Source organism: Bubalus bubalis, chromosome 17, assembly GCF_019923935.1.
Source record: "Bubalus bubalis isolate 160015118507 breed Murrah chromosome 17, NDDB_SH_1, whole genome shotgun sequence".
NCBI lineage: Eukaryota > Metazoa > Chordata > Mammalia > Artiodactyla > Bovidae > Bubalus > Bubalus bubalis.
The window spans coordinates 515,439-539,812 of NC_059173.1; the positions used below are offsets into that span (position 1 = coordinate 515,439).

General features: G+C 53.4%; 1 protein-coding gene across 2 annotated transcripts; it reads right to left on the minus strand.

The window, feature by feature from the left end:
* Positions 1–97: 97 nt before the first annotated feature.
* Positions 98–23,347, minus strand: LOC102413407 (tubulin alpha-3 chain). Of its 2 annotated transcripts, none has more exons than XM_044930595.1 (5): positions 21,623–23,347; positions 3,686–3,908; positions 3,041–3,189; positions 2,271–2,951; positions 98–479 (listed from the first exon to the last, which is right to left on the minus strand). In XM_044930595.1, the coding sequence occupies exons 1-5, from the start codon at positions 23,189–23,191 to the stop codon at positions 183–185; spliced, it is 2,919 nt and encodes a 972-aa protein (XP_044786530.1). In that variant the 5' UTR covers positions 23,192–23,347; the 3' UTR covers positions 98–182. The 2 variants fall into 2 exon arrangements, with proteins under 2 accessions (XP_044786530.1, XP_025122971.1); XM_025267186.2 differs by lacking the exon at positions 21,623–23,347 and adding an exon at positions 10,221–10,377.
* Positions 23,348–24,374: the final 1,027 nt, after the last annotated feature.

Here is a 24,374-nt window from a genome sequence, read left to right on the forward strand (position 1 = left end):
CTGTCCCAACAGAGAAGCCTGGGAAATGGCAAATTCAACTGAAAAACCAGCAGAGGGTCCTCCACACTCCTGCAGATGAGCTCGTCCCAGACACAGGTTTAACTGAAAAAACTTTTAATAGGGAAACATTTCTGTGACGGGTCCCTCGGGGGACCCGGTGTGGGGCTGCGGCTGCGCCCCCTTCAGTACTCCTCCCCTTCCTCGGCCTCCGCCTCCACCGAGTCCACGCCCACCTCCTCGTAATCCTTCTCCAGCGCCGCCAGGTCTTCCCGGGCCTCCGAGAACTCGCCCTCCTCCATGCCCTCCCCCACGTACCAGTGCACGAAGGCGCGCTTGGCGTACATGAGGTCGAACTTGTGGTCCAGGCGGGCCCAGGCCTCGGCGATGGCCGTGGTGTTGCTCAGCATGCACACGGCCCGCTGCACCTTGGCCAGGTCTCCCCCCGGGACCACCGTGGGGGGCTGGTAGTTGATGCCCACCTGCCAGAGAAGGAGAACACGAAGTGGGGAGTGTGGCCTCGGAAATGCATGGACCCACTTTAGATGATGCCCTGTAGGAACGGGTACTGTATTTTTTGGCAGTATCTGCCACTGTTTAATACCCTACACTTTCACTTGCTTTTCAGCCTTCTGCATGACTAAATTATCTTGCCACATACACACTTTTATAATGAGAAAACCTAATACAAACATGGAAAAAGATTCCACGAAAATGGTACACCACTGAGCAAATGGTTGTTAACACGTGAAGTCACACTCAGACTGACAAGTGAGGATTCAACATCAGGGGTGAACTGTCTTCCCTGGGGACAGCAGTGTGACCTCCTGTACCTCCCCAGACTGGCCTCCCCTCTGGCTCAGACTCAGCCAGGACGGGAAGCCTGGGCACAGTGCCAGGCACCCCACAGAGTGCTGCCCAGCTGAGAATGCCTTGGGTGGCAGCCTTCCCTTCCAAAGGTCAAAGTAAGGGCACTGAAAGGAAACTTCCTCAAACCAAGAAGAATGGAAGAAGAAAAGACTTCCCTGGTGGTCCAGATGCTGTGGTTTACTGCAGGGGGGCCAAGGGCTGATATCTGGGCTAGGGACTAAGATCCCCCCTGCCGGGTGACATGGCAAAAAAAATAAAAGCTTTCAACCCCAACCTATAACCAAACCTCAGAGGCCTGCAAACATCTATGGAAGGTGTAATTTCGTGGATATCTCCAGATTGGTGAAACCCGTTACATACACGTTATCCCTGAGAGTCACTTTACATGTGTGAGTTGTACACCCTCAGGTGGTCCGTGTCAAGGTGTCTTGAAGTGGGGCTCACAGAGGCCAGGTGGGTGCAACAACGTGGGTGTGGTCAGAGGCAAGCTCTGATATTTAAAATGGGAAAACGAAGACCCACACATCGCTGCTACTTGTCCTCATTTTCAATCTACAAAGGCCCTGGAGATGGCAACTCCCAGACACTGAAGGGACCCATCAGGGTTTAGACGCGGGATCCAGCACTTTATCTAACGCAGATCGCTTGTGAAAAAGGACTCAACGAGAAGAGGGCGCAGGGTTAACAAGCCCAGGCGTGGCCAGGCACTTAGCCTGGTGATCCGGGGTCTAAAGTGGGACATTCTGGGACTTGGCTTCAAATTCAGGATGCTCCTCTCTGGGCAGACGTTTCACTGTGACACTAAGCACAGTTGGAAGAGCCACTGAATCATCAGTGTGGTTTTGTATGGGAGGCGGCACTCCAAGTCTGGCTTGGAGAAACAGCAGGGAGCCACCCTTGGCCCCACAGAAAGTACTGCGCAATGAATGGAAGATCCTCTACAGAAACAAACGCCGCCTAAGATCCAGTGACAACTGGTCACTGAAGTAATGCGGGATCGAAACCCGTTGTTTCTATCACAGATGAGCCCCCGGACTCTGACCAGGTTCTTGGGGCGAGCAGCGGGGAAACGTGAGGACAGGCAGGCCTGCAGTCTGAGGTCTCTGAAAGCTCCCTCCTTCCGTCGCTGCCCCTGAGGCCGTTAGGTTCTAAAAGCTGTCTCAGCCTCTGTCTCTGAAGTGTAAGATATTAGTAATGTTAGCCCATGAGCATTATGGGTTGGTTGTGAGAAGTAAAGGTACATCAAGTACTGATCGAGATCAAGGCGTCCAGCACACCGATCACTAACCTTGCTGTCCCTGCAGCCCAGCTGCCCTGGAACAGGGGACCCTCCGTGTGGGTCAGCACCCGACCCGGGGCCGGCCACGGGCAGAAAGCTGCGCACACGCCACCGCCCAGCCTACCTTGAACCCGGTCGGGCACCAGTCCACAAACTGGATGGTGCGCTTGGTCTTGATGGTGGCGATGGCCGCGTTGACGTCTTTGGGGACCACGTCCCCCCGGTACAGCATGCAGCAGGCCATGTACTTGCCGTGGCGAGGGTCACACTTGACCATCTGGTTGGCCGGCTCGAAGCAGGCGTTGGTGATCTCGGCCACGGACAGCTGCTCGTGGTAGGCCTTCTCGGCCGAGATGACCGGGGCGTACGTGGCCAGGGGGAAGTGGATGCGGGGGTAGGGTACCAGGTTGGTCTGGAACTCGGTCAGGTCCACGTTGAGGGCGCCGTCGAAGCGCAGGGAGGCCGTGATGGAGGACACGATCTGCCCGATGAGCCGGTTGAGGTTGGTGTACGTGGGCCGCTCGATGTCCAGGTTGCGCCGGCAGATGTCGTAGATGGCCTCGTTGTCCACCATGAAGGCGCAGTCCGAGTGCTCCAGGGTCGTGTGCGTGGTCAGGATGGAGTTGTAGGGCTCCACCACGGCCGTGGAGACCTGGGGCGCTGGGTAGATGGCGAACTCCAGCTTGGACTTCTTGCCGTAGTCCACCGAGAGCCGCTCCATGAGCAGCGACGCGAAGCCCGAGCCGGTGCCGCCCCCGAAGCTGTGGAAGATGAGGAAGCCCTGCAGCCCCGTGCACAGGTCCGCCTGCGGGAGGGAGAGGCGTGAGCCGGGCCGCACGCGCCGCCGAGAGCCTCCCCTCCCCTCCCCGCCGGGAGCCCCCGGGCCCCCCTCACCAGTTTGCGGATGCGGTCCAGGACCAGGTCGACGATCTCCTTGCCGATGGTGTAGTGGCCACGGGCATAGTTGTTGGCCGCGTCTTCCTTCCCGGTGATCAGCTGCTCCGGGTGGAAGAGCTGCCTGTAGGTCCCCGTGCGCACCTCATCTGCGGGGGACAGCGGCCGGGCTTGGAGGACGCCGGCCGGGCTTGGAGGACGCCGGTCCCACCCCCGTGGCCGGCTCTGGGACCCGCCCGTCTGCAGGCCCGCACCGTTCCTCCCTGGCCTGGGGTCAGGTCTCCCAGGAGAGTCTCCAAGACAGATACGCCCCACCTGCCATTTTCGGCTCCGGCGGTCCATCGACCCAGAAGAAGCCTCAGCGTGGCGGGTTCCCAAAGGACGGGAGCGCCCAGGCGGCTCTGCGGGCGCCTCTCGCCCACACCTGCCGCTCCACCCCAGGCGTCACTGGGACGGTCCTGCCACCCTGGACGGACGCCAGCCTGACTGCCCCGCGCACCCCGTGGCCTGGGTCTCCCGGGCTCCGGGGTGACTGTCTTGTCGTCTCCTGGGTGGCCGCTCCCCTCGGAAACTACCTCGTGCTTCTGACCTGGAGGCACCCGGCGAAGGTTCTGGGCGTCCCTTGCCAAGTGGGAGGGTACCTACCGACCACGGTGGGCTCCAGGTCCACGAACACGGCCCTGGGCACGTGCTTGCCGGCCCCGGTCTCGCTGAAGAACGTGTTGAAGGAGTCATCCCCGCCGCCGATGGTCTTGTCGCTGGGCATCTGGCCGTCGGGCTGAATGCCATGCTCCAGGCAGTACAGCTCCCAGCAGGCGTTGCCGATCTGGACGCCCGCCTGCCCCACGTGGATGGAGATGCACTCGCGCTGGAAGCAGAGCAACGAGTGAGGCCTGGCAACACGGCCGTGGTCTCTGCGCGGCACGCAGATGTACCTGACTTCTTAAATTAATAGTTCTACTATCTTTTGGTTTGTATCTAATATACAAACCAAAAGATATTAGTATCTATATTTAGTATCTAATATAGATACTATATTAGATAATAGTATCTAATATCTTAGGGTCTTGTCGGACTTTGTCCCACAAGCTTCCCAGGTCAATAGGAGCCCAACATGCTACTGAAGAAGAGCAGAGAAATAGTTCTAGAGAAATGAAAAGGCTGAGCCAAAGCAGAAACAACACCCAGTTGTGGACACGTCTGGTGGTGAAAGGAAGTCTGATGATGTAAGAACAACAAGGCAGAGGGACCTGGAGTGTTAGGCCCATGAATCAAGGTAAATTGGAAGTGGTCAAAACAGGATTAGCAAGAGTGAACATCCACATTTTAGGAATCAGTGAACTAAAATGAACGGGAATGGGCGAGTTTAATTCAGATGACTATTATATCTACTACTGTGGGGAAAAATCCCTTAGAAGAAATGGAGCAGCCCTCATAGTCAACAAAAGATTCTGAAATGCAGTACCTGGATGTAATCTCAAAAATGACAGGATGATCTCTGTTCGTTTCCAAGGCAAACCATTCAATATCCCGGTAATCCCAGTGTATGCCTTAATCACTAATGCCGGAGAAGCTGAAGTTGAATGGTTCTATGAAGACCTACAAGACCTTCTAGAACTAACACCCAAAAAAGATGTCCTTTTCATCACGGGACTGGAATGCAAAAGGAGGAAGTCATTTTCTGTCTGAGCACCTGCCTAGCCAGCATGGAGACAGACCTGAACTGTGAACAGGAATAGAGTCATTATAAACGTCTTCCCAACACTCAATAAAAAGCAGTAGAAACCTACACAAAATTAGCATCAAGCCATTCTGTTTCCACCCAAGGCTGGATTTACCAACCTGATGTAAGCAATGGCTCAAAAAATCAGACACAGTGTATGAAATAACACTTCTCAGTCATCAGACAACAGGCAGCACAGAACACTGAGTGAGGCCTCTGAGCAGGGAACAAGGCAAGCCCGGCAGAGGTCCCAGCACATCCAGGCTGCAGCTGAGAGAGGAGACCCAAGCAAAGCCCTGGGATCGCCCAGGGTTGAGTAGGGGAGTCCTGTGTTGAGAGGCCAAGGCAGCTGGAAAGTCTGGTGCTGGAGAAGAGACAGCTGCGCCAAGGGGGCCCGGGGCAGCAGGGAGGCCCAAGGTCCTCACTGTGGCTGCTCAGCACAGCGGGGGAGCAGCTGAGCCCACGCCTGCTGTGGCAGGAAGACGTCCTGAGGCAGAGAGCTCAGGGGGGTGGGGGGCGGTCCTCAGCAATGGGGCCAAGTGAGGCCGACCCTAAAGACTGCCCTGAACCCACCCAAGAAAGCTTAAGAGCAGGACACAGAAGGATCAAACTCTTCCCAGGTATATTTACAGCATCCCAGCAGAAAGCTGAGGAGAAGGCAATGGCACCCCGCTCCAGCACTCTTGCCTGGAAAATCCCATGGATGGAGTCGGACACAACTGAGCAACTTCACTTTCACTTTCACTCTTCACTCTCATGCATTGGAGAAGGAAATGGCAACCCACTCCAGTGTTCTCGCCTGGAGAATCCCAGGGACGGGGAGCTAAGTCGCTTCAGTCGTGTCTGACTCTGTGCGACCCCATAGACGGCAGCCCACCAGGCTCCCCCGTCCCTGGGATTCTCCAGACAAGAACACGGAGTGGGTTGCCATTTCCTTCTCCAATGCATGAGAGTGAAGAGTGAAAGTGAAGTCGCTCAGTCGTGTCAGACTCTTAGCGACCCCATGGACTGCAGCCCACCAGGCTCCTGCATCCATGGGATTTTCCAGGCAAGAGTACTGGAGTGGGTTGCCATTGCCTTCTCCAATATTGACATTAAACCTTGTCAAATTACATACTTGCAAAGATCTTGCATGCCAAACTAAAAAAAAAAAGATCGCACAAGCCCCAGTGAAGATCAAAGATCACTCACGCTGCACCTGAGACCTGAAGCAGCTGAATCAGTATGTGTTAAAAAGCTTGCAACTTGGTATTTTCAAAAGCTGAACAAACTGCAAGCACCTTTCTGGCCATGCCGGTGGCACGTGGGGTCTTAGTTCCCTAACCAGGGATCGAGCTCATGCCTCCTGCATTGGAAGCACGGAGTCCTAACTAATGGACTGCCAAGGAAGTCCCCAAGCACTTCTTAATAAAGGTTTTAATTTTTAAAAATTCAAATAGTACAAAATATATTTTCTGAAACTAGTATTAAATTACAAATCAAGGAACACAAAGATGTCCGCGAAATCCCCAAATATTTGGGAATGGATAACAAGGAAAATGAGAAAGTATTTTGAAAGGAATAAAAGTGAAAACATGACATACAACACTATGGGCAGCGCCCAGAGCAGCGCTCAAAGGTAAGCACGCGCGTGTGTGTGTGCTGCGTGTGTGTGTGCACGCACGCACGTGCTCAGCTGTGTCCAACTCTGCAACCCCATGGACTGCAGCCCGCCAGGCTCTTCTGTCCATGGGGTTCTCCAGGCAAGAATAGTGAGCGGGCTGCCATTTCCTTCTGCAGGGGATCTTCCCAACCCAGGGATTAAGCCCGCATCTTCTGCACGTCCTGCACCGGCAGGCAGACTCTTCACCACTGAGCACCAGGGAAGTGTGTGTGTGTGTGTGTGTGTGTGTGTGTGTGTGTGTGTGTGCCTGTAAAATCTGATGGAGGGATCTTCCTGGTGGCCCAGTGGCGACTCCTCCGCCCTGCAAAAGCAGGGGTCCCAGGCTCAGTCCCTGGTCAAGGCACTAGATCCCCCACGCCGCAACTAAAGACCCCAAGTGCCACAACTAAGGCCAGTGCAGTCAGATGAATAAATATTTAAACCAGAAAAGACCTGATGGGGCTCAGGGCAGGCCACCCCAAATATGCTGGCGGCGCACTGAGCACTTCTCATTAGCACCCTTGAGGACCAGGCGCTGGGAGCAGCAGGCTCTGACCTCCTTTGTTCCCGAACACAGGTGAAAAGCTCCTGTCAGGAGGACGGAGGGCGCTGTGGTCCCTGGAGACAGGAGGTAAGGCTGAGAAAGCTGCAGAAGCAAACTCTGTTACTGCTTCATTATCTTGAGACCCCCAGCAAAAACCCCTTTCTTTCTTCAAATCTTTATAAATAACTGATTCTTTGTCTAAAAAGATATATAAAGAGTCTGCTTTTGTCACTTCTCAGATCCTACACTGACAAAACTTCCATATATATAAAATGAAATTTGATTTTCTCATGTTAATCTGTCTTCTGTCAATCTGATCATAAGACCAACCAGAAGAACCCAGAGAGGAAAATGTTTCCTGCCTTACAAACTCTTCTGGGGCTTCCTAGGTGGTGCTAGTGGTAAAGAACCTGCCTGCCCAAAGCAGGAGACACAAGAGACTCAGATTCCATGCCTGGCTTGTAAAGATCCCCCGGAGGAGGGCATGGCAACCCACTGCAGTATTCCTGCCTGGAGAATTTCATGGACAGAGGAGCCTGGTAGGCTACAGTCTATGGGGTCACACAGAGTCAGTCATGTCTGAAGCAACTTCGCATACACACAGGCTTCTACTTTAATCAACTAGAACAAGAGCAAATATCCAAGTTGTGCAGACAAAAAAGCAAGTATAAGAAGCAACATAACATAAAAAGCAAAAAAAAAAAAAAAAAAAAGGCATTAAAAAGCCAGTATAAGAAAAGAAACTGAACAGAAAAGAGGGGTGAAAAAACCCAGAGTAGAGTCAATGAAACCAGCACCTGGTCGGAGCTAAACAACCAAACTGATGAGCCCCTGGCCAAATGTATCCAGAAAAAGACAAGACTAATTGCCAGTATCAGGAAGGAAAAAGAGGATTTCACGACTGATACAGATGAGATGGACAAATTCCTCACACACACTACTGAAGCTCATTAAAAGGAGAGAATCTGGGGATCCTGGCCGGCCAGTGGTCAGGACTCCGAGCTTCCCCTGCAGGGGAATCCTGGCCGGCCAGTGGTCAGGACTCCGAGCTTCCCCTGCAGGGGGCACAGGTTCAATCCCTGGTTAGGAAACTAGGGTCCTGAAAGCAGTGCAGCGAGGTTGGAAAAAAAAAAAGGCTGAGTGAAGAGAAAATGGCCATCCAAATGGCCATGAGACAGATAATGTTAAACACAGGTATTATTTTCCCATCAATCATGATCATATTCCATTTTTAAACTCCAAGCTCTTAAGAGTGAAGGTCTGGAAGGCTAGAAATTCAGCTTCTGGTCTTGTCCTTAGTAAGTGAAAGAAAAGGGCCCAAATCCTAGCTGATTTTCTAGTTCTTTCTGATTCCAATCAAACTGCAATGCTGAACCAGAAACACATTACTCTCTGAGGCCAGGCAGGTTCTCCAGAAGGTACTCAACTTTGTGATGAGCCTCTAGGACGCAGAAAATAGGATTTTACAAAAATTTCTGCCACTGTAATTCCCATTAAATTAATCTTGAGACATAAACCCTTCTAACACAAAGGGAAGGTATCTGCAATGGCTGAGGCTTTATCGGAGTTCAGTGTAATTTATTTCAGGTTATATTCACACCAACTCATCACCACCTCCCCCTCATCACACGTTTCCGAATTTTGTTGGTTAAACTAAGTACCGTGAACTTGACATTTCAACTTGAGAAAACCCTGTTACACCAACAAATGGCTGAAGAGCTCTTCTTAAAGTGTTAACCATTGTATTTTTCTTATTCAAGATAAAGCCTTTGCTAAAAACAACAGCCCTTAATGCACAAACTCCTAATCCTAAAACATCCTTTTACCCATCAGGTAACAGAGGATACCTTTCCTTTATACTTGGAATAATTCACAGCTAGAAATAAATGTTTTTGAGCAGCTAGATGTTATGGTGTTCAATAGCCAAGAAGAGAAACCTCAAAACCAAGTGTTGCAAAGGGAGAGTGCACAGGCTAGTGTGAGTTATTAATCCAGTTACGAACTTTCTTCAGGTTTGAAAGCTACCACAGGGATGAGAAGAGGAGGATGACATCAGTCTCAGTTAATCGGAAACAAGAGAGACATGAACTGGGCCAGGTAAAGCCCTGCCAGGGCTCATTCTAGCCTCTCCACATAAGGGTGACTGGTCTAGGACACGCAGTGACAGAGCTGTTGGCTGCCTTTCACTGGTGTGCAAATTATTAATGTCATTAATAATTCAACCATTAACTAGAAACCTACGACTTGAGAACAGAAAAATGAACAAATCGAAGGCAGAAGCCTAACCTTGCTGCGGGAAAACAGGAATTCTCATATATGTGTTGGTGATGAAAGGGAATCTGAAACTATGTCTCATTCACTTCTGGGGCCCCACATACACCAGTGAGAAACACCACAGGCACAGATTCCTCCCCGCAACTCCACGCGTAAAAGACTGGAAAATACCCAAACATCCAGCAATTCAAAACAGGCTCAAGACACGCATCCAGCCCTAAAATACTAGGCAACGACTGGTAAACAAGGACGCAGGTCTTTGCACATGGAGGGACCCCAGCTGTTTGAACACTGAAAAAAAGAGACGCGAGAAAAGGGGAATATAAGCACATCTATTCCTGTGTGCTTGATTTTGCTTTAAATGAACAAAACACCTCACAACCCTAATTGAGGGAGCCACTTCTTTTCAGCACATACGGTCTTCTGTCACTCAGTATCTCAAGGCCTATTTCCGTAACTGCCCTCGTGAGCTCACACACAGACCCATAAGAGCGCTCAGGCACAGACCCCTGGCTTTTGCTTCGAGAAAGAAGAGTCTGGAACGGCGAGGCTGGGAGCCATTTACTGCACTGGCGAAGCGAGCGGCGCCCACCCGTGACCAGCACGCTCCAGACACCGGACCGCCACATGAGCCCGTCCCCCGGCCCCGCCGCCCGTCCCGGCCCGGCCCCCGGCCCCCCCAGCCCGTCGCCCGTCCCCCCGGCCCCGCCGCCCGTCCAGGCCCGTCCCCCGGCCCCGCCGCCCTCCAGTCCTGTTCCCCAGCCCCTCAGCTGGTCCAGGCCCCGCCGCCGGCCCCGCCGCCCGTCCAGGCCCGTTCCCCGGCCCCGCCGCCGGTCTCGCCGCCCGTCCAGGCCCGTCCCCCGCCCCGCCGTCCTCCAGTCCTGTTCCCCGGCCCCGCCGCCCGTCCAGGCCCGTCCCCCGCCCCGCCGCCCTCCAGTCCTGTTCCCCAGCCCCTCAGCGGGCCCAGGCCTGCCCCCTAGGCCCCTCCGGCCCCTACCATGGTGGTCACCCCCGGGCCACGAGCCTCTTCAACCTCTTCTCAGTCCGACGACACGCGCCCAACTGCCTACGCGCGTCCCCGCACTGCGTGTCCTGATTGGCTCGCCGGCCGCCGGCCGCAGGATGGCCATTGGCTCTGACCGCTCTGGGATCCCGACCCCGGCCAGGACAGCAATGGTGATTGGCCAGTTCTCGCAGGCAAACCCGCTTTTCATTGGTCCTCACTTTGGGCGGGAAGCTGCGCGCTGGCGCCTCCTGAGCCACCGCGAAGGGCGGAGACGGGCGGTTGGTGGGAGGCCTCGGTGGTTCATCTGTAAATTGCGGAGCCGCGCGGGGCGCGAGAAGAAGCAGGGCTGGTCCCTGCAGCGGGTTTGCGGGCCTGGCAGACACGTGGAAACACTCTTCAATTGGCAGCCTGTTGCTGGTGGCACCTGCTGCCGACCAACTGACAGGCTCCGGGAAGGCAGTGCCACGAAGCTGGGCAGGGCACTTCCGCTTTCAGGGACCGGACTTACGCAGGGGTCTCGAAGTATCGCGAGTTTCCCAAGGATCAAAGCAGGGCAGGTGGGTGGGAGGGCGAGGCTAGGCTGGGCAGGGGAACAGGGACGTTGGAAAGTTGCAGTGAAGAAGGGCAGATGGTGGCCAGGCCAGTGGGCCTGGGTACCTGCCAGTGGGGGCGGGTATACCAGCTGGCAGCCGAGGCAGGTTAACTTGGCCATTTTTTACTGGGAAGCTGGGACAGGAGACCTCACAGGTGGCCACTGCAGGAGGCCAGAGAACTACACAGACCTTGGCTGAAGGACACATGGGATTTCCCAGGTTCCTGGAATGGGGGCTGGATACCCTCAGTTCACCACTCTCCCAAAATCCCCCGTTCCTGCTGCTGGTCCGTAGGAGAATCTGTGTTTACCCAAAGAGAAGAGCCCCTTCTCGGCTCTTTTAAGCACAACCCGAATGAGCTGAAATCTTTGAGAAGGCAGGTCCAAAAGGGAGTAAAGTCAAGGGAATATAAGTAAATATAAATTATATATAATAATCTATAGGCATAAATTATATACTAAGCCAGGTGTTGATTGCAGCCATGAAATTAAAAGACGCTTACTCCTTGGAAGGAAAGTTATTGCCAACCTAGATAGCATATTCAAAAGCAGAGACATTACTTTGCCAACAAAGGTCCGTCTAGTCAAGGCTATGGTTTTTCCAGTGGTCATGTATGGACGTGAGAGTTTCACTGTGAAGAAAGCTGAGCACCGAAGAATTGATGCTTTTGAACTGTGGTGTTGGAGAAGACTCTTGAGAGTCCCTTGGACTGAGAGGAGATCCAACCAGTCCATTCTGAAGGAGATCAGTCCTGGGTGTTCATTGGAAGGACTGATGCTGAGGCTGAAACTCCAGTACTTTGGCCACCTCATGTGAAGAGTTGACTCCTTGGAAAAGACTTTGATGCTAGGAGGGATTGGGGGCAGGAGGAGAAGGGGATGATAGAGGATGAGATGGCTGGATGGCATCACTGACTCGATGGACATGAGTTTGAGTGACCTCCGGGAGTTGGTGATGGACAGGGAGGCCTGGCGTGCTGCAATTCATGGGGTCGCAAAGAGTCGGACACGACTGAGCAGCTGAACTGAACTGAACTGAAGCCAGGTGTTGCAGTGGCAAGAAATCCACCTGCCAGTGCAGGAGACGATTTGATCCCTGGGTGGGGAAGATGCTCTGGAGAAGGAAATGACAACCCATTCCAGTATTCTTGCCTGGGAAACCCCATGGACAGAGGAGCCCCGTGGTCTATGATCCAAAGGGTAGCAAAGAGTCAGACATGACTGAGCAACTGAGCACACAAAAACTAAACAAGGTTAAAAGCATAGATGAGGGACTTACTTGATGGTCCAGTGCTTACGAATCCACCTTCCAATGCAGGGGATCCAAGTTAGATCCCTCGTCAGGGGATTAAGATCCCACAGGCTGCAGGACCACTACTGAGCTCTCACCACAACTGAAGAGCCAGCGTGCTACAACGAAGACCTGGTGGCCAACATTTTTTTTAAGTAGGTAAAAATGCAGATTTCTTACCCTGCCTACCACTGCTAGGTCAACAGAGGCTGAGGTAATATTCACAGTGGCAGAGCAAATGATCTGGGTTTGAGCCACACTCATCACCACCATGGATTCAGTGTGACTAATTTCAGCTCCATTCCTCCCTTGCTTCGAAAGATTTCAGAGACTGTGGCCTGGGAGTTAGAAGGGTGGGGCCACTAGCCAGAGAAAAACAGAAGCCCTTCTCTTCTTCAGGGAGGTCCAACAGGATTGGTGCAAGGAACTTGGGCCAGCTGTGGGCAGAGGGGCTGACCGGAAATGAGGGAGAGTGATCAGCCCTAGTAAGGGCTGGAACAGGTGCCAGTGCCAACGGCAGGGGACAGAAACAAGGAAGACGGACATCCCTGATGGAAAACTAAGATTGTGCAAGCCTCGAGGCTCAGCCCAAAAGGAAAAACAAAAAGGAAGAAGGAAGAGCTGGGAAACCAGTTCATGGGGAGGAGTCATGAGGGTCAGTTTGGAGAGAGAACACGGCACAACACGTTGATGGGCTTTGAATGGTGAACTCTGGGCTAAATGTGGCCCAGGGGAGAATAGCAGACTCAGGGTGGCCGGCATTAGAAAAGAGAGGACAGAAGCTGCAGCAGACAGAAAAGCGGAGAAAAAGATAGCGACGGCGTGGGAAAATGGAAGGTTTCTTTGGCCCCAACTCCTTTGTCCCACTGTTTACCAAAGGAGCATCTCTGTTGGGCAACCAGAGGTTTCATCTGGTTCTCTGGCCACTCAGCCCTTCCTGTCCCTGGAGTTCTTTCTTACAAACAACGGATGCTTTATCTTTTATTTTTATAACAACTTTATTCACGTACCATAATACATGCAGAGTCCATCGTTCGAAATGCCGGGCTGGATAAATCACAAGCTGAAATTGAGACTGCCAAGAGAAATATCAACAACCTCAGATATGCAGATAATACCACTCTAATGGCAGAAAGCAAAGAGGAACTAAAGAGCCTCTTGATGAGGGTGAAGGAGGAGAGTGAAAAAGCTGGCTTAAAACTGACTGCAGCCATGAAATTAAAAGACGCTTGCCCCTTGGAAGAAGAGCTATGACAAACCTAGACAGTGTATTAAAATGCAGGCACATCAGTTTGTCGACAAAAGTCCATTTAGTCCAAACTGTGGTTTTTCCAGTAGTTGCGTACAGATTCGAGAATTGGACCATAAAGAAGGTGGAGCACTGAAGAACTGAAGTCTCTTGAGAGTCCCTTGGACTGCAAGGAGATCAAACCAGTGAGTCCTAAAGGAAATCAACCCGGAATAATCATTGGAAGGACTGATGCTGATAGCTGAAGCGCCAATATTTTGGCCACCTGATGTGAGGAGCCAACTCACTGGAAAAGACCCTCATGCTGGGAAAGATTGAAGGCAGGGGGAGAAGGGAGCAACAGAGGATGAGATGGTTGGATAGCATCACCAAATCAATGGAGATGAGTTTGAGCAAACTCCAGGAGTTGGTGAAGGACGGGGAAGCCTGTCGTGCTTCAGTCCATGGGGTCTCAAAGAGTCGGACACAACTTAGTGAATGAACAAATAATACTCTCCAGCTTAAAATGTACAGTTCCATTTTTTTTATATCCATGCAACTGTGCAACCATTGCCACTACATAATTTCAGAATATTTTAATCACCCCAAAAAGAAACGCTGTACCTGGGAAGCAGTCACTTCCCACCCCCTACCCCCAAACCCCCATGGAAACCATTAATCTACTCTCCATCTCTATGGATTCGCCTAGTCCTATAAATAAAATGACACAATATGTGGTCTTTTGTAACTGGTTTTTTTCACTTAGCATAATGCTTTCAAGATTTATCTATGTGGTATCACCACTTCTTTTTTTGGCCATGCCTCACAGCACACATGATTCTAGTTTCCCAGCCAGGGATTGAACCCACACCCCCTGCACTGGGAGCATGGAGTCTTAGCCACTGGACCACTGCGGAAGTCCCACCAACTACTTAATCCTTATAGAAAAGTCATATTCCATTGTATGGATATTTCATATTTTATTGACGCGTCATCCATTGGATGTTTGTGCTGCTTCTGCTTTTCGGCACTTCTGAGTAACGCTGCTATGAAAACTTACCTGCAAGTCTTTGCACGGACGCGTGTGTTCATTTCTTGGGTATACACGTAGGAGCAGGATGTCTAAGTGACAGCGAAAGTCGCTCAATCGTGTTCCACTCTTTGTGACCCCATGGACTGTACAGTCCATAGAATTCTCCAGGCCAGGATACTGGAGTGGGCAGCCTTTCACTTCCCCAGGGGACCTTCCCAACCAGGGATCAAGCCCAGGTCTCCTGCATTGCTGGCAGATTCTTTACCAGCTGAGCCACCAGGGAAGCCCAAGAATACTGGAGTGGGTAGCCTGTCCCTTCTCCAGCAGATCTTCATGACCCAGGGATCAAACAGGGGTTGCATGCATTGCAGGCAGATTCTTTACCAACTGAGCTATGTCTGGATCACACAATTAAAGGAGGAAACAGAGCAGGCTCCATCTTGGGCTGGACTGTGGACTTTGAACTCTATGCCCAGTATCTATGGAAATGACACACCAGCTGGAAAACCAGAGCACCAGAAGGAATAGCCCCAGGGCTCGTACCTAGACTCTCCACCTAAAAGAATGCCCTAATTATCTGTGCAACTGAATAGAACCATACATTCTATTCTGCTTATTGGGGTATGACCACAGGCCTATTGATAATTGTCCACTGTTATCTACCTAGGCTTAAGGCACATGATCACGGGTTAAGTTTGATTGTATCTTTTCCTTTGTTCAGACTAGTTTCAGGGAATTTGGGGAGGTGGGTTTGGGCACATACACTTAGGGTATATAAGGTTTTCACAAAAACGGGTCGGGGTCCTTGGCTAAGAGGAGATTGTCCCTTGGGCCCGCCGGTGTAATAAGCTCCACCATCTGCATTGTCTTTCTGAGTGAGTTTGTTTCCTGGAACGCGTGGCTACAACACAATAACTTCATGTTTAGCATTTTAAGGAATTGCTCAGTGGTTTTCCAAAGCATTTGCACCAACTCACCGTTCCCACCAGCAGTGCATGAGGGTCCCAGTCACCCCACATGATCTTCAACACTCTTACCTGACTTTTGATGACAGATCCTAGGGGTACCGCGCGCTGTGGTTTGCCCTAATAACGAATGACGTTGAGAATGTTTCCACGTGCTTGTTGGACATCTGTATATCTTCTTTGCAGAAATGTTTTGGGACTTTCCTGGTGGTCCAGTGGTTAAGACTCGGTGCTCCCGATGCAGGGGGCCCAGGTTAGACCCCTGATCAGGGAACTAGATCCCACACGCTGCAACTAAGAAATCACACGCCCCCAAGTAAAGACCCTGCAAGCCTCGGCGCAAATCCCTCGGGCCGCAGCAAAGACCCAGAGCAGCCAAATAAACTTGAAATAAAAAAAGCAGGAAATGTCTATTCAGATTCTTTACATGTTTTTAATTGAGTTGTTGAGTTGTGAAAGTTCTTTACATATCCTGGATACAATCTCCTTATCAGATATAGGATTTGCAAAACTCCTTCCCACTTTGTGGATTTCTGTCTTTTCACTTTTTGGGGGGCCGTGCTGCCCACTGGCAGGGTCTTAGTTCTCTGACCAGGGAGGGAGCCCCCACCACACAGTGAGAGCACCAGGTCCTAACGACCAGGCTGCCAAAGAATTCCCTCTCCACTTTCTTGATAGCGTTTGTTTGTTTATTTATCTTTTACTCTATTTTTAAAACATTTTTTTTCTTTCTTTTTGATGATATCCTGTGAACACAAAAGTTTTTAACTCTGATGAATTTCAACTCATCTACGTTTTTCTTAGATTGCTTGAACTTTTGGTGTCACGTTGGGGAAGCTGCTCCCTGGAGACCCCACTGGCCCCTTGTTACTGTTCAGTCACGAGGCTGTGTCTGACGCCAGGCTCACAGCACGCCAGGCCTCCCTGGCCCTCACCAGGTCCCGGAGCTTGCCCAAGTTCATGTCCATTGAGTCAGTGATGCCATCCAACCAGCTCATTCCCTGTCACCCTCTTCTCCTTCTGCCTTCAATCTTTCCCAGCATCAGGGTCTTTTCCAATGAGTCGGCTGTTCACATCAGGTGGCCCCTTGGTGGGTGTCTAACCAAAAGATATAACCGAGTCAAAGAGCTAGGGAAGGAAGACTCTGTTACTTGCAGCAAGTGAGGACAGCTCCAAGGCTATCTCCCAGAGCGGTGTCTCTCCCACCAGCAAAATCGAGGCAGACGTAAGTTAAGGGCACATGTGTATTCACAAAGGGGCTTGAGCAGGGAATGCAGCAGAGAATGCTGGCAAAGGCGGACAAAGTCCAGACCCTGGTTGGTTGGATCATGAGGGTCAACAGTGTGAACACCATCATTCCTTAGGTTCCAGTTAATCTGGTTATGTTAAGAAACTATATTGAGTTCTCTTGCTTCAGGGTCTTCCTATACCTCCTTCAGGGACCTATCTGTACAAAATCACCACCTAATCCACATTCATGAAGAGTTATTCATATGTTTTCCTGTAAAAGTTTGTTGAGAGTTTATAACCCTGTTGTCTCGTGTTGTCTCTTGTCTCCATTTTGTAGGGTCATGCAGCCTGCAGGGGTCTTGGACAGATATCAGCCCATCCCAAGAGGGCATGCCCCAGATAACAGACTCACAGCTAAGTAATCTGAATTCCTGATAAGAACGCCTCCTGATAAGCATTCTCTCCCACCTTCTGGGAACAGACCCCCCCACCCCGTGCGATCCTCAGATAAGCTTGCCAAAGCCCCACTCTTTCTGCTTCGGACCGATCAATCCAGACCCAGCCTGGAAAGCCCAAAGCCCTCCACCCACGTGCTAACTTACTTCAGTCCTGTCCGACTCTGCGACCCCATGGACTGTAGCCCGCCAGGCTCCTCTGTCCATGGGATTCTCCAGGCAAGAATACATGAATGGATTGCTATGCCCTCTTCCGGGGCATCTTTCCGACCTAGGAATCAAGCCCCTGTCTCTTACGCGTCCTGCATGGCAAGCAGGGTTTTTCTTTCTTTTCTTTAGCCACTAGCACCACCCTCCACCTGCAGACCCCGGTAAAAGCATCCCGCAGGTCCTGCCATACTTTCTGCCCACACTGTGCCTCAGCCGCCTGGTGCGGCCTGGCAGAGTGCTGGGCACCTCCTCCAGGACCAGTGAGGAGCAGACTTCTCTCTCCGCTCCGTCATGGCCTCTTGATCGCAGATTCGTCATCCAGCACCTTCAGCGCTCCACTTCAGAAAAATTTAACAAAGCGTGTTTTGCATTTCAGCTCTTACATTTAGGTCTTGGGTCCATTTTGAGTTAAGTTTTGTATCCTGTGTGAGGTAGGGGTTCAACTTCATTTATCTACGTGAGGATATCCAGTTGTTCCGGACTATTCTTTGCCCCACTGAGTCGTTTTGGCACCCTTGTCAAAAGTCGACTGGCCATCAGGAGAATGAGAAGACAGACTAGGAGGAAGTATTTGCAAAAGACGTAAAGGACTGTTGCCCCAAATATACAAAGAACCCTAAAAACGCAACAATAAGAACATCAACAACCCAATTTAAAATGGGCAAAAGATCTGAACAGACACCTCACCAAAGAAGAAACACAGATGGCAAATAAGAATATCAAGATGCTCTACATCATATGTCATGAAGGAACTGCAAATTAAAACAACAGGGAGGAACCACTAACACTTACTGTGTGTGGCTTAATCACTCAGGTGTGTCCGACTCTTCGTGACCCCATGGACGGTAGCCCGCCAGGCTCCTCTGTCCATGGAATTCTCCAGGCAAGAATACTGGCGTGGGTAGCCATTCCCTTCTCCAGGGGATCTTCCGGACCCAGGGATGGAACCCGCGTCTCCTGCCTTGTGGGCAGATTCTTTATCGCCTGAACCATGACGCACTTCCTCAGACAGCCGAAATCCGATGTGCTGACGCCAGCCCACGCTGTAACGGCGTGCAGGCCAGGCGCTCCCGCTCTGTGCTGCCGGGGACGCAGACAGAACGGCCACTCTGGAAGACGGTCTCGTGATTCTTCATAAAACTAAACGTACTCTTATCACGTGATCGAGGGGTCACACTCCTTGATATTTACCCAAAAGAGTTGAAAACTTAACGTCCGCAGAAAAAGCTGCACGCGGGTGTTTATTCATACTTACCAAAACTTGGAAGCAACCAAAATGTTCTTCAGTAGGTGAATGGATAAACTGTTGTACATCCAGACAAGAAATACAACGCAGCACTACAAAGAAATGCGCTATCAAGCCATGAAAAGACATTAGGCACCCCCCTAAAAAAAGGTATAAGACCTTTAAACACATATTACTAAGTGAAACGAGCCAATCTGAAAAGGTTACATACTGTATGGGTCCAACTACATGCCGTTTTGGAAAATGTCCTGTAGAGCTAGTAAAAAGATCAGTGGATAACCTAAAAACATGTCTATCCTGATTTCAGTAACAGTCCTGATGATGCAGCATTGTATTTAGTTTAGAAATAAAGGAAGCATGAGTCCTCAAACTCTGTTCTTGTTCAACACTGTGTTGGCTATTCTAGGCCCCTGCATCTCCATATGAACTTTAGGATCAGTTTGATGATTTCCGCAAAACAGGCAGCTGGGCTCTGAATAGGGATCGCGCTGCATCCACAGGCCCGTCTGGGGAGTGCAGCCATCTTGAGTGCATTAAGTCTTCAGTCCATGAACACGGGCTGTCCTTGCACTTACTTAGGTCTTCTTCGTTTCAGTGATGTTTAGTAGATTTCCAGGTATAAGTCTTGCACGTCTTCTGTTAAATTTACTCTGAGCATGTTTATAAATAAATTTATTCTTTCTGGTGCTACATAAGTAGAATTGTTTTCTTAATTTCATTTCTGGATAGCTCACTGCTCGTGTGTAGTGATGCAATTGATTTTTTAACATGCATCTTCTATCCTGTACTTTTGCTGAACTTGCCTATTAGCTCTAATATTTGTGTGTGTGTGTTCTTTGGGATTTTCTAGTACATAGAGTCATGTCATCTGGGACTACACAGTTTTCCTCCTTCCTATCTGGATTCCTTTTATGTCATTTTCTCACCCAACTGCCATGATTAGACCCTCCAGTAAGATGTTGAAAACGAGAGGCGGGAGTGGACATCTTTATACTCCTGCCAGGAAGGGGAGGCTTTCAGGCTTTCACCACTGAACACAGGAGCGCAGGGATTTTCATAGATGGTCTTCATCAGGTTGAGGCCAGTCCTTCGATTCCTAGTTCCTTGAACATTCTTTTGTTTTTTGAGATGATCATGTGGTTTTGTCCTTTATTAGTATGGTGTACTACATTGATTGATTTTCATATATTAAGTGAACCTTGCATTCCTGGGATAAATCTCACTCCCTTTTTATGCATTCCTGGATTTGATGAACTAGTATTTTGTTGATCAATTTTCTGTCTATATTTTCTCCTTTTTTTTGGCCACAGGACCTTAGTTCCCGGACCAGGGATTGAACCTGTGTCCCTGCAGTGGAAGCTCAGAGTCCTAACACCAGACCGCCGGGGAAGTCCCATCTACATTCCTAAGGGAGGTTGGGCTGCACTTCTCTTGTGCTGTCTTTGCTGGGTCTGGTATCAGGGTAGTCCTGGCCTTGCACAATGAGCTGGGAAGTGCTCCCTCTTCTTCCTTGGTTTGTTGGTGCTATATTCTCGCTGCGTTTTCAAGGTGCGCCTCTGTTCACAGGGGTCCCTGCCATATCCTTGGCAGGCTGCAGTTTACTGTCAATCAAGTGTGGCCTTGACTACCCGCTGAGTGTTAGTGCCTACGGGAAGAGCACTCTGGGCACAGAAAAAGTCAGTGCCCTGAAGCACGTGTACCAACTCTCTCAGGGTCATCAGGAAAGCCTCTCGGGACCTCCTGTTATAAAACTGCCCAGCCCTCTGGGTTTGAAATGCATTTTTCTGCGTTTCTGTGGAGGCACTTCAGAACAAAGAATACCTGCTCAGTTCTGGCCACACGGGAACAAGTTAAGGCGGACATCTTTCCTGGAGGAAGTGGGAGCCCATCTGAGAAGCTCCTTAAGACATTATCAGCCCAGGACTTCCCTGATGGTGCAGTGGTTAAGACTGTGCTCCCAATGCAGGGGGCCTGGAGATTTGGTCTGTGGTTTGGAACTAAGATCTCCATGCTGCAAGGCACAGCAGAAAGTAAATAAAAATAATAATTGCTACCATTTTCATTAAAAAAAAAAAAGCAGCCAAACAACAGAAGGGAGCAAGGGGCTGGCTAAGGCAGTGTTCCAAGTGGTATCAGGTTGCGGGGTTGGGGGGGGCCCCACCATCCCGTCAGGAGCCCACTGAGCCAGACAGACTGCAGGGGCCCCTGAAACCCTAATTCCACAAGCCACACAGGAGCCTGAAAACGAGTACCGGAGGAAGTGGCTACCTGTTGTGGCTCGGCTTTGCTCGGATGGATCGTCACCATTCTTCCACGAAGGCGTGAACACCCACACCCGTGTTTTCACTTTCAAAGAAGTGGGACAAAGACGCCCCTCCGTCCCAGGACCGAACACGCCTGTCACGTGATGGGACGTGGGACTGGCCGCGCTTCTCACTGACGTCACCAGTGGGGGGCTGCCCTGGGGCCCCCCAGGGTCCTCCTGGCCTGACACAGGTGCCCCTCGGCTAGAAGCGGCAGCCATTGGCATCTGAGGGGCCTGGGGGTGCCGGGTGCTGGTGGGCTGCAGGTGGTGCCCTGCAGACTGCTTGCTCCTTTGGGACACTCTGCAACCAGAGGCTCAGAACAGCCAGTAGGGCCTCTTGCCAACTCACAGGCCCTCCCAGCCGTGTATGCGGTGGCTTCCCGCCGCCCCACGCTGGCCACTCGGCCAGCCCTGCACCCTCGGCTCACCAGGGCCAGCCTGACTCTGGAGGGCCGAGAGCCCCAGAGTTGGGGGTGGCAGGATCAAGGAGGGAGTCTGCTCCAGCGGAATGCAGGTGGGCTGCAGACCCGTCCCCTGCCTCCAGAACTGCACCCGCTCAGGGGCACCCTGCTGGCCTTGGCCTGGGCTTCCTCCCAGACCCAGGGATGGGGCACCCCTGGAGCCAGGGTGAGGAAGGGGTGGGCTGCCCGGCTCTGTGTCAGCAAGGTGCGGCCGCGCTGGCTCAGGCGCCCGGGGCTGGGGGCGGGCTCTGCGCGGGGAAGGACCGCAGGGGCGGGCTGGGCGGGCGCAGCGCAGAGTGGCGGCAGCGGCTGCGGCGGCGGCAGGTGGGTGGCAGAGGGGACGGGCTCGGGCCGGGAGGAGGCGAAGGCTCGGGTACCTGAGGAGTGGGCGGTGAGGCTGGCTCCAGGGGCGGCGGCGGCGAGTCGGGGTCGAGGGCGCAGCCAGGAGCCTGGGATCCCCGGCTCGTTTGGGCCGCTGCGCGGCTCCTCGGGCCTGCGGGGCGGAGGAGGGGGATCCGGCGTCTGAGGCCAGGTGGCAGCCCGGGAGACGCCCAGCGCCTGTTCCGGGTGCTGGAGGCCTGGCCCAGCTCCCAGGAAGCCTCGGGTTTCCACCTGGCTCTGGGTTCCCAGGTCCGGAGGCTGGGCTCCCAGTCTGGCTCCCTGGGGCTGCCACCCCCGCCCCACCCCCACCACAACACTCCCAGATTCAGCTCCACTTGGTTCCCTGCCCTGCCCTGGAGGCAGACGGCCCTCCCACCCAGCCCAGCCCAGCCCTCTGGGAGCCCACTGTTGAGGGCACTTGGGACCCAGGCTGCAATCACACTGCCGGCAGGGCAGCCCGTCACTCCTCTCTGGCCCTGGTAGGTGCCTGCAGCTGGCTCCGGGCTCCTCTCTGCTCCTCTCTGCCCACGATGGCTCCGGGACGGCCCTGCGCTGCCGGCCTGGCACGCTTCTGCCAGAAGCTGAAGCGGCAGAAGCCGCTGGAGGACAGCACCATGGAGACGTCGCTGCAGCGCTGCCTGTCCGCGCTGGACTTGACCCTGCTGGGGGTGGGCTCCATGGTGGGCTCCGGCCTCTATGTGCTCACAGGCATCGTGGCCAAGGAGATCACGGGCCCTGCCGTGATCGTGTCCTTCGTCGTGGCCGCCGTGGCCTCCCTGATGGCGGCCCTGTGCTATGCGGAGTTCGGGGCCCGTGTGCCCCGCACGGGCTCTGCCTACCTGTTCACCTACGTGTCCATGGGCGAGCTGTGGGCCTTCCTCATCGGCTGGAATCTCGTGCTCGAGTACGTCATCGCCAGTGCCGCCGTGGCCCGCGCCTGGAGCGGCTACCTGGACGCCATGTTCGACCACCGTATCCAGAACTTCACCGAGACCCACCTGGGTGTCTGGCAGGTGCCCTTCCTGGCCAGAAGTCCAGACTGGCTGGCTGCCGGCATCATCCTTCTGGCCTCCGCCTTCGTCTCCTGCGGGGCCCGCGTCTCTTCCTGGCTCAACCACACCCTGTCGGCCGTCAGCATGATTGTCATCCTCTTCATCATTGTGCTGGGCTTCATCCTCGCCCGGCCCAGCAACTGGGGTGAGGCGGAGGGCGGCTTTGCGCCCTTCGGCTTCTCTGGCGTCATGTCTGGCACGGCGACCTGTTTCTACGCCTTTGTGGGCTTCGACGTCATTGCCGCCTCCAGCGAGGAGGCCCGGGACCCGAAGCGCGCCGTGCCCCTGGCCATCGCCCTGTCGCTCGGGCTGGCGGCCGCTGCCTACATCCTGGTCTCTGCTGTGCTCACCCTCATGATCCCCTGGCACAGTCTGAACCCTAACTCCGCGCTCGCCGACGCCTTCTACCAGCGGGGCTACAGCTGGGCTGGCTACCTCGTGGCGACTGGCTCCATCTGTGGTGAGTGGGGTCCTACCCTGGTCTCCAGGGGCGGGTTGGCGGGGGGACCACATGTCTCCATCTGGGCTTCAGTTTTACCAGCTATAGCCCAGGGAGGTGCTAATTATTAGACTCCACCCAGACTTGTGGGCAGGGACCCGCTGGCCCTCTTATATGTGGGATGTCGGCCTGGGCACATGCTTCCCGTTCACAGGGACTCAGCCATCACCAGATTGCCCCCTCCCCAGCCTGCAGCCTAGACTGAGGTGTCCCATTCCTGGGCTGGAGGAGGGGTGACCGCCCTGCAGCTTGCAGGCACTCAGGCTCACTCCGAGAACCCAGATAAACTCAGGCGCCTCTGGGGTGCCCGCCTGCTGGGCGCGCTGACCAGCCCTCACCCTCTGCCGCAGCCATGACCACCGTCCAGCTCAGCGGCCTCTTTTGCCTGCCGCGTATCATCTACGCCATGGCCGTCGACGGGCTGTTCTTTGAGATGTTTGCCTACGTGCACCCCCGGACGCAGGTACCTCTGCTGGGCATCCTGGTGTTCGGGGCCCTCACGGCCGTGGTGACGCTGCTGCTGGACCTCGATGCCCTGGTGCAGTTCCTGTCCATTGGCACCCTGCTGGCCTACACCTTTGTGGCCATCAGCGTGCTTGTGCTGCGATTCCAGACAGCCTCTCGGTCCCGCTCGCCCAGCCTGGCCGGCTCTGGCCTGAAGGCCAAGGAGTACAACTCCTTCTCTGACCACTTGGAGCTGGTGGGCGCAGGGCACGGCCCCGAGCCGGGGCGGCTGCGGCCAGCCCTGAGGCCCTACCTGGGCTTCCTGGACAGGGGCAGCCCCGGCGCGGCCGTGCACGGGGCCGTCTGCGGGCTGGTGGTCTCCGCCATCGCCCTGGGCTGCGTGCTGATGCTCGGGCACTCGGTCCTACGCCTCCCACTCTGGGGCTTCCTCTTGCTGCTGCTGTGCAGCGGCATCACATTTCTGCTCAGTCTCCTCGTCCTGGGGGCGCACCAGCAGCAACGCCTGAAGGACACCTTCCAGGTAACCCCCTGCCGCCCCCCGTACCCGCCGTCAGCCCACCACCCCGCGTCCTCTGCCGGGCACGTCCCCGTGTCTGCGGGTGAGCCCCAGGCTCCAGCGCCTCCAGAGGCAGAAACAGGCTTGGAGGCCTGCAGAAGCAGGCCCTGGGCCAGTGGGCCTCTGCAGCCGACCCAGTCCTGCCCTTGCCCCCCCAGATGCCCCTGGTGCCCCTG

What these genes read in the sequence shown, in the direction of transcription:
- LOC102413407 (XM_044930595.1), bottom strand. Translation starts at nt 23,191, where the DNA reads ATGTGGTCCCCCCGCCAACCCGCCCCTGGAGACCAGGGTAGGACCCCA. An exon ending in CCTGGAGCCCACCGTGGTCG is followed by an intron (nt 3,190 to 3,685) that starts GTAGGTACCCTC and finishes TGTCCCCCGCAG; the next exon opens with ATGAGGTGCGCACGGGGACC. An exon ending in TGGACCGCATCCGCAAACTG is followed by an intron (nt 2,952 to 3,040) that starts GTGAGGGGGGCC and finishes TCCCTCCCGCAG; the next exon opens with GCGGACCTGTGCACGGGGCT.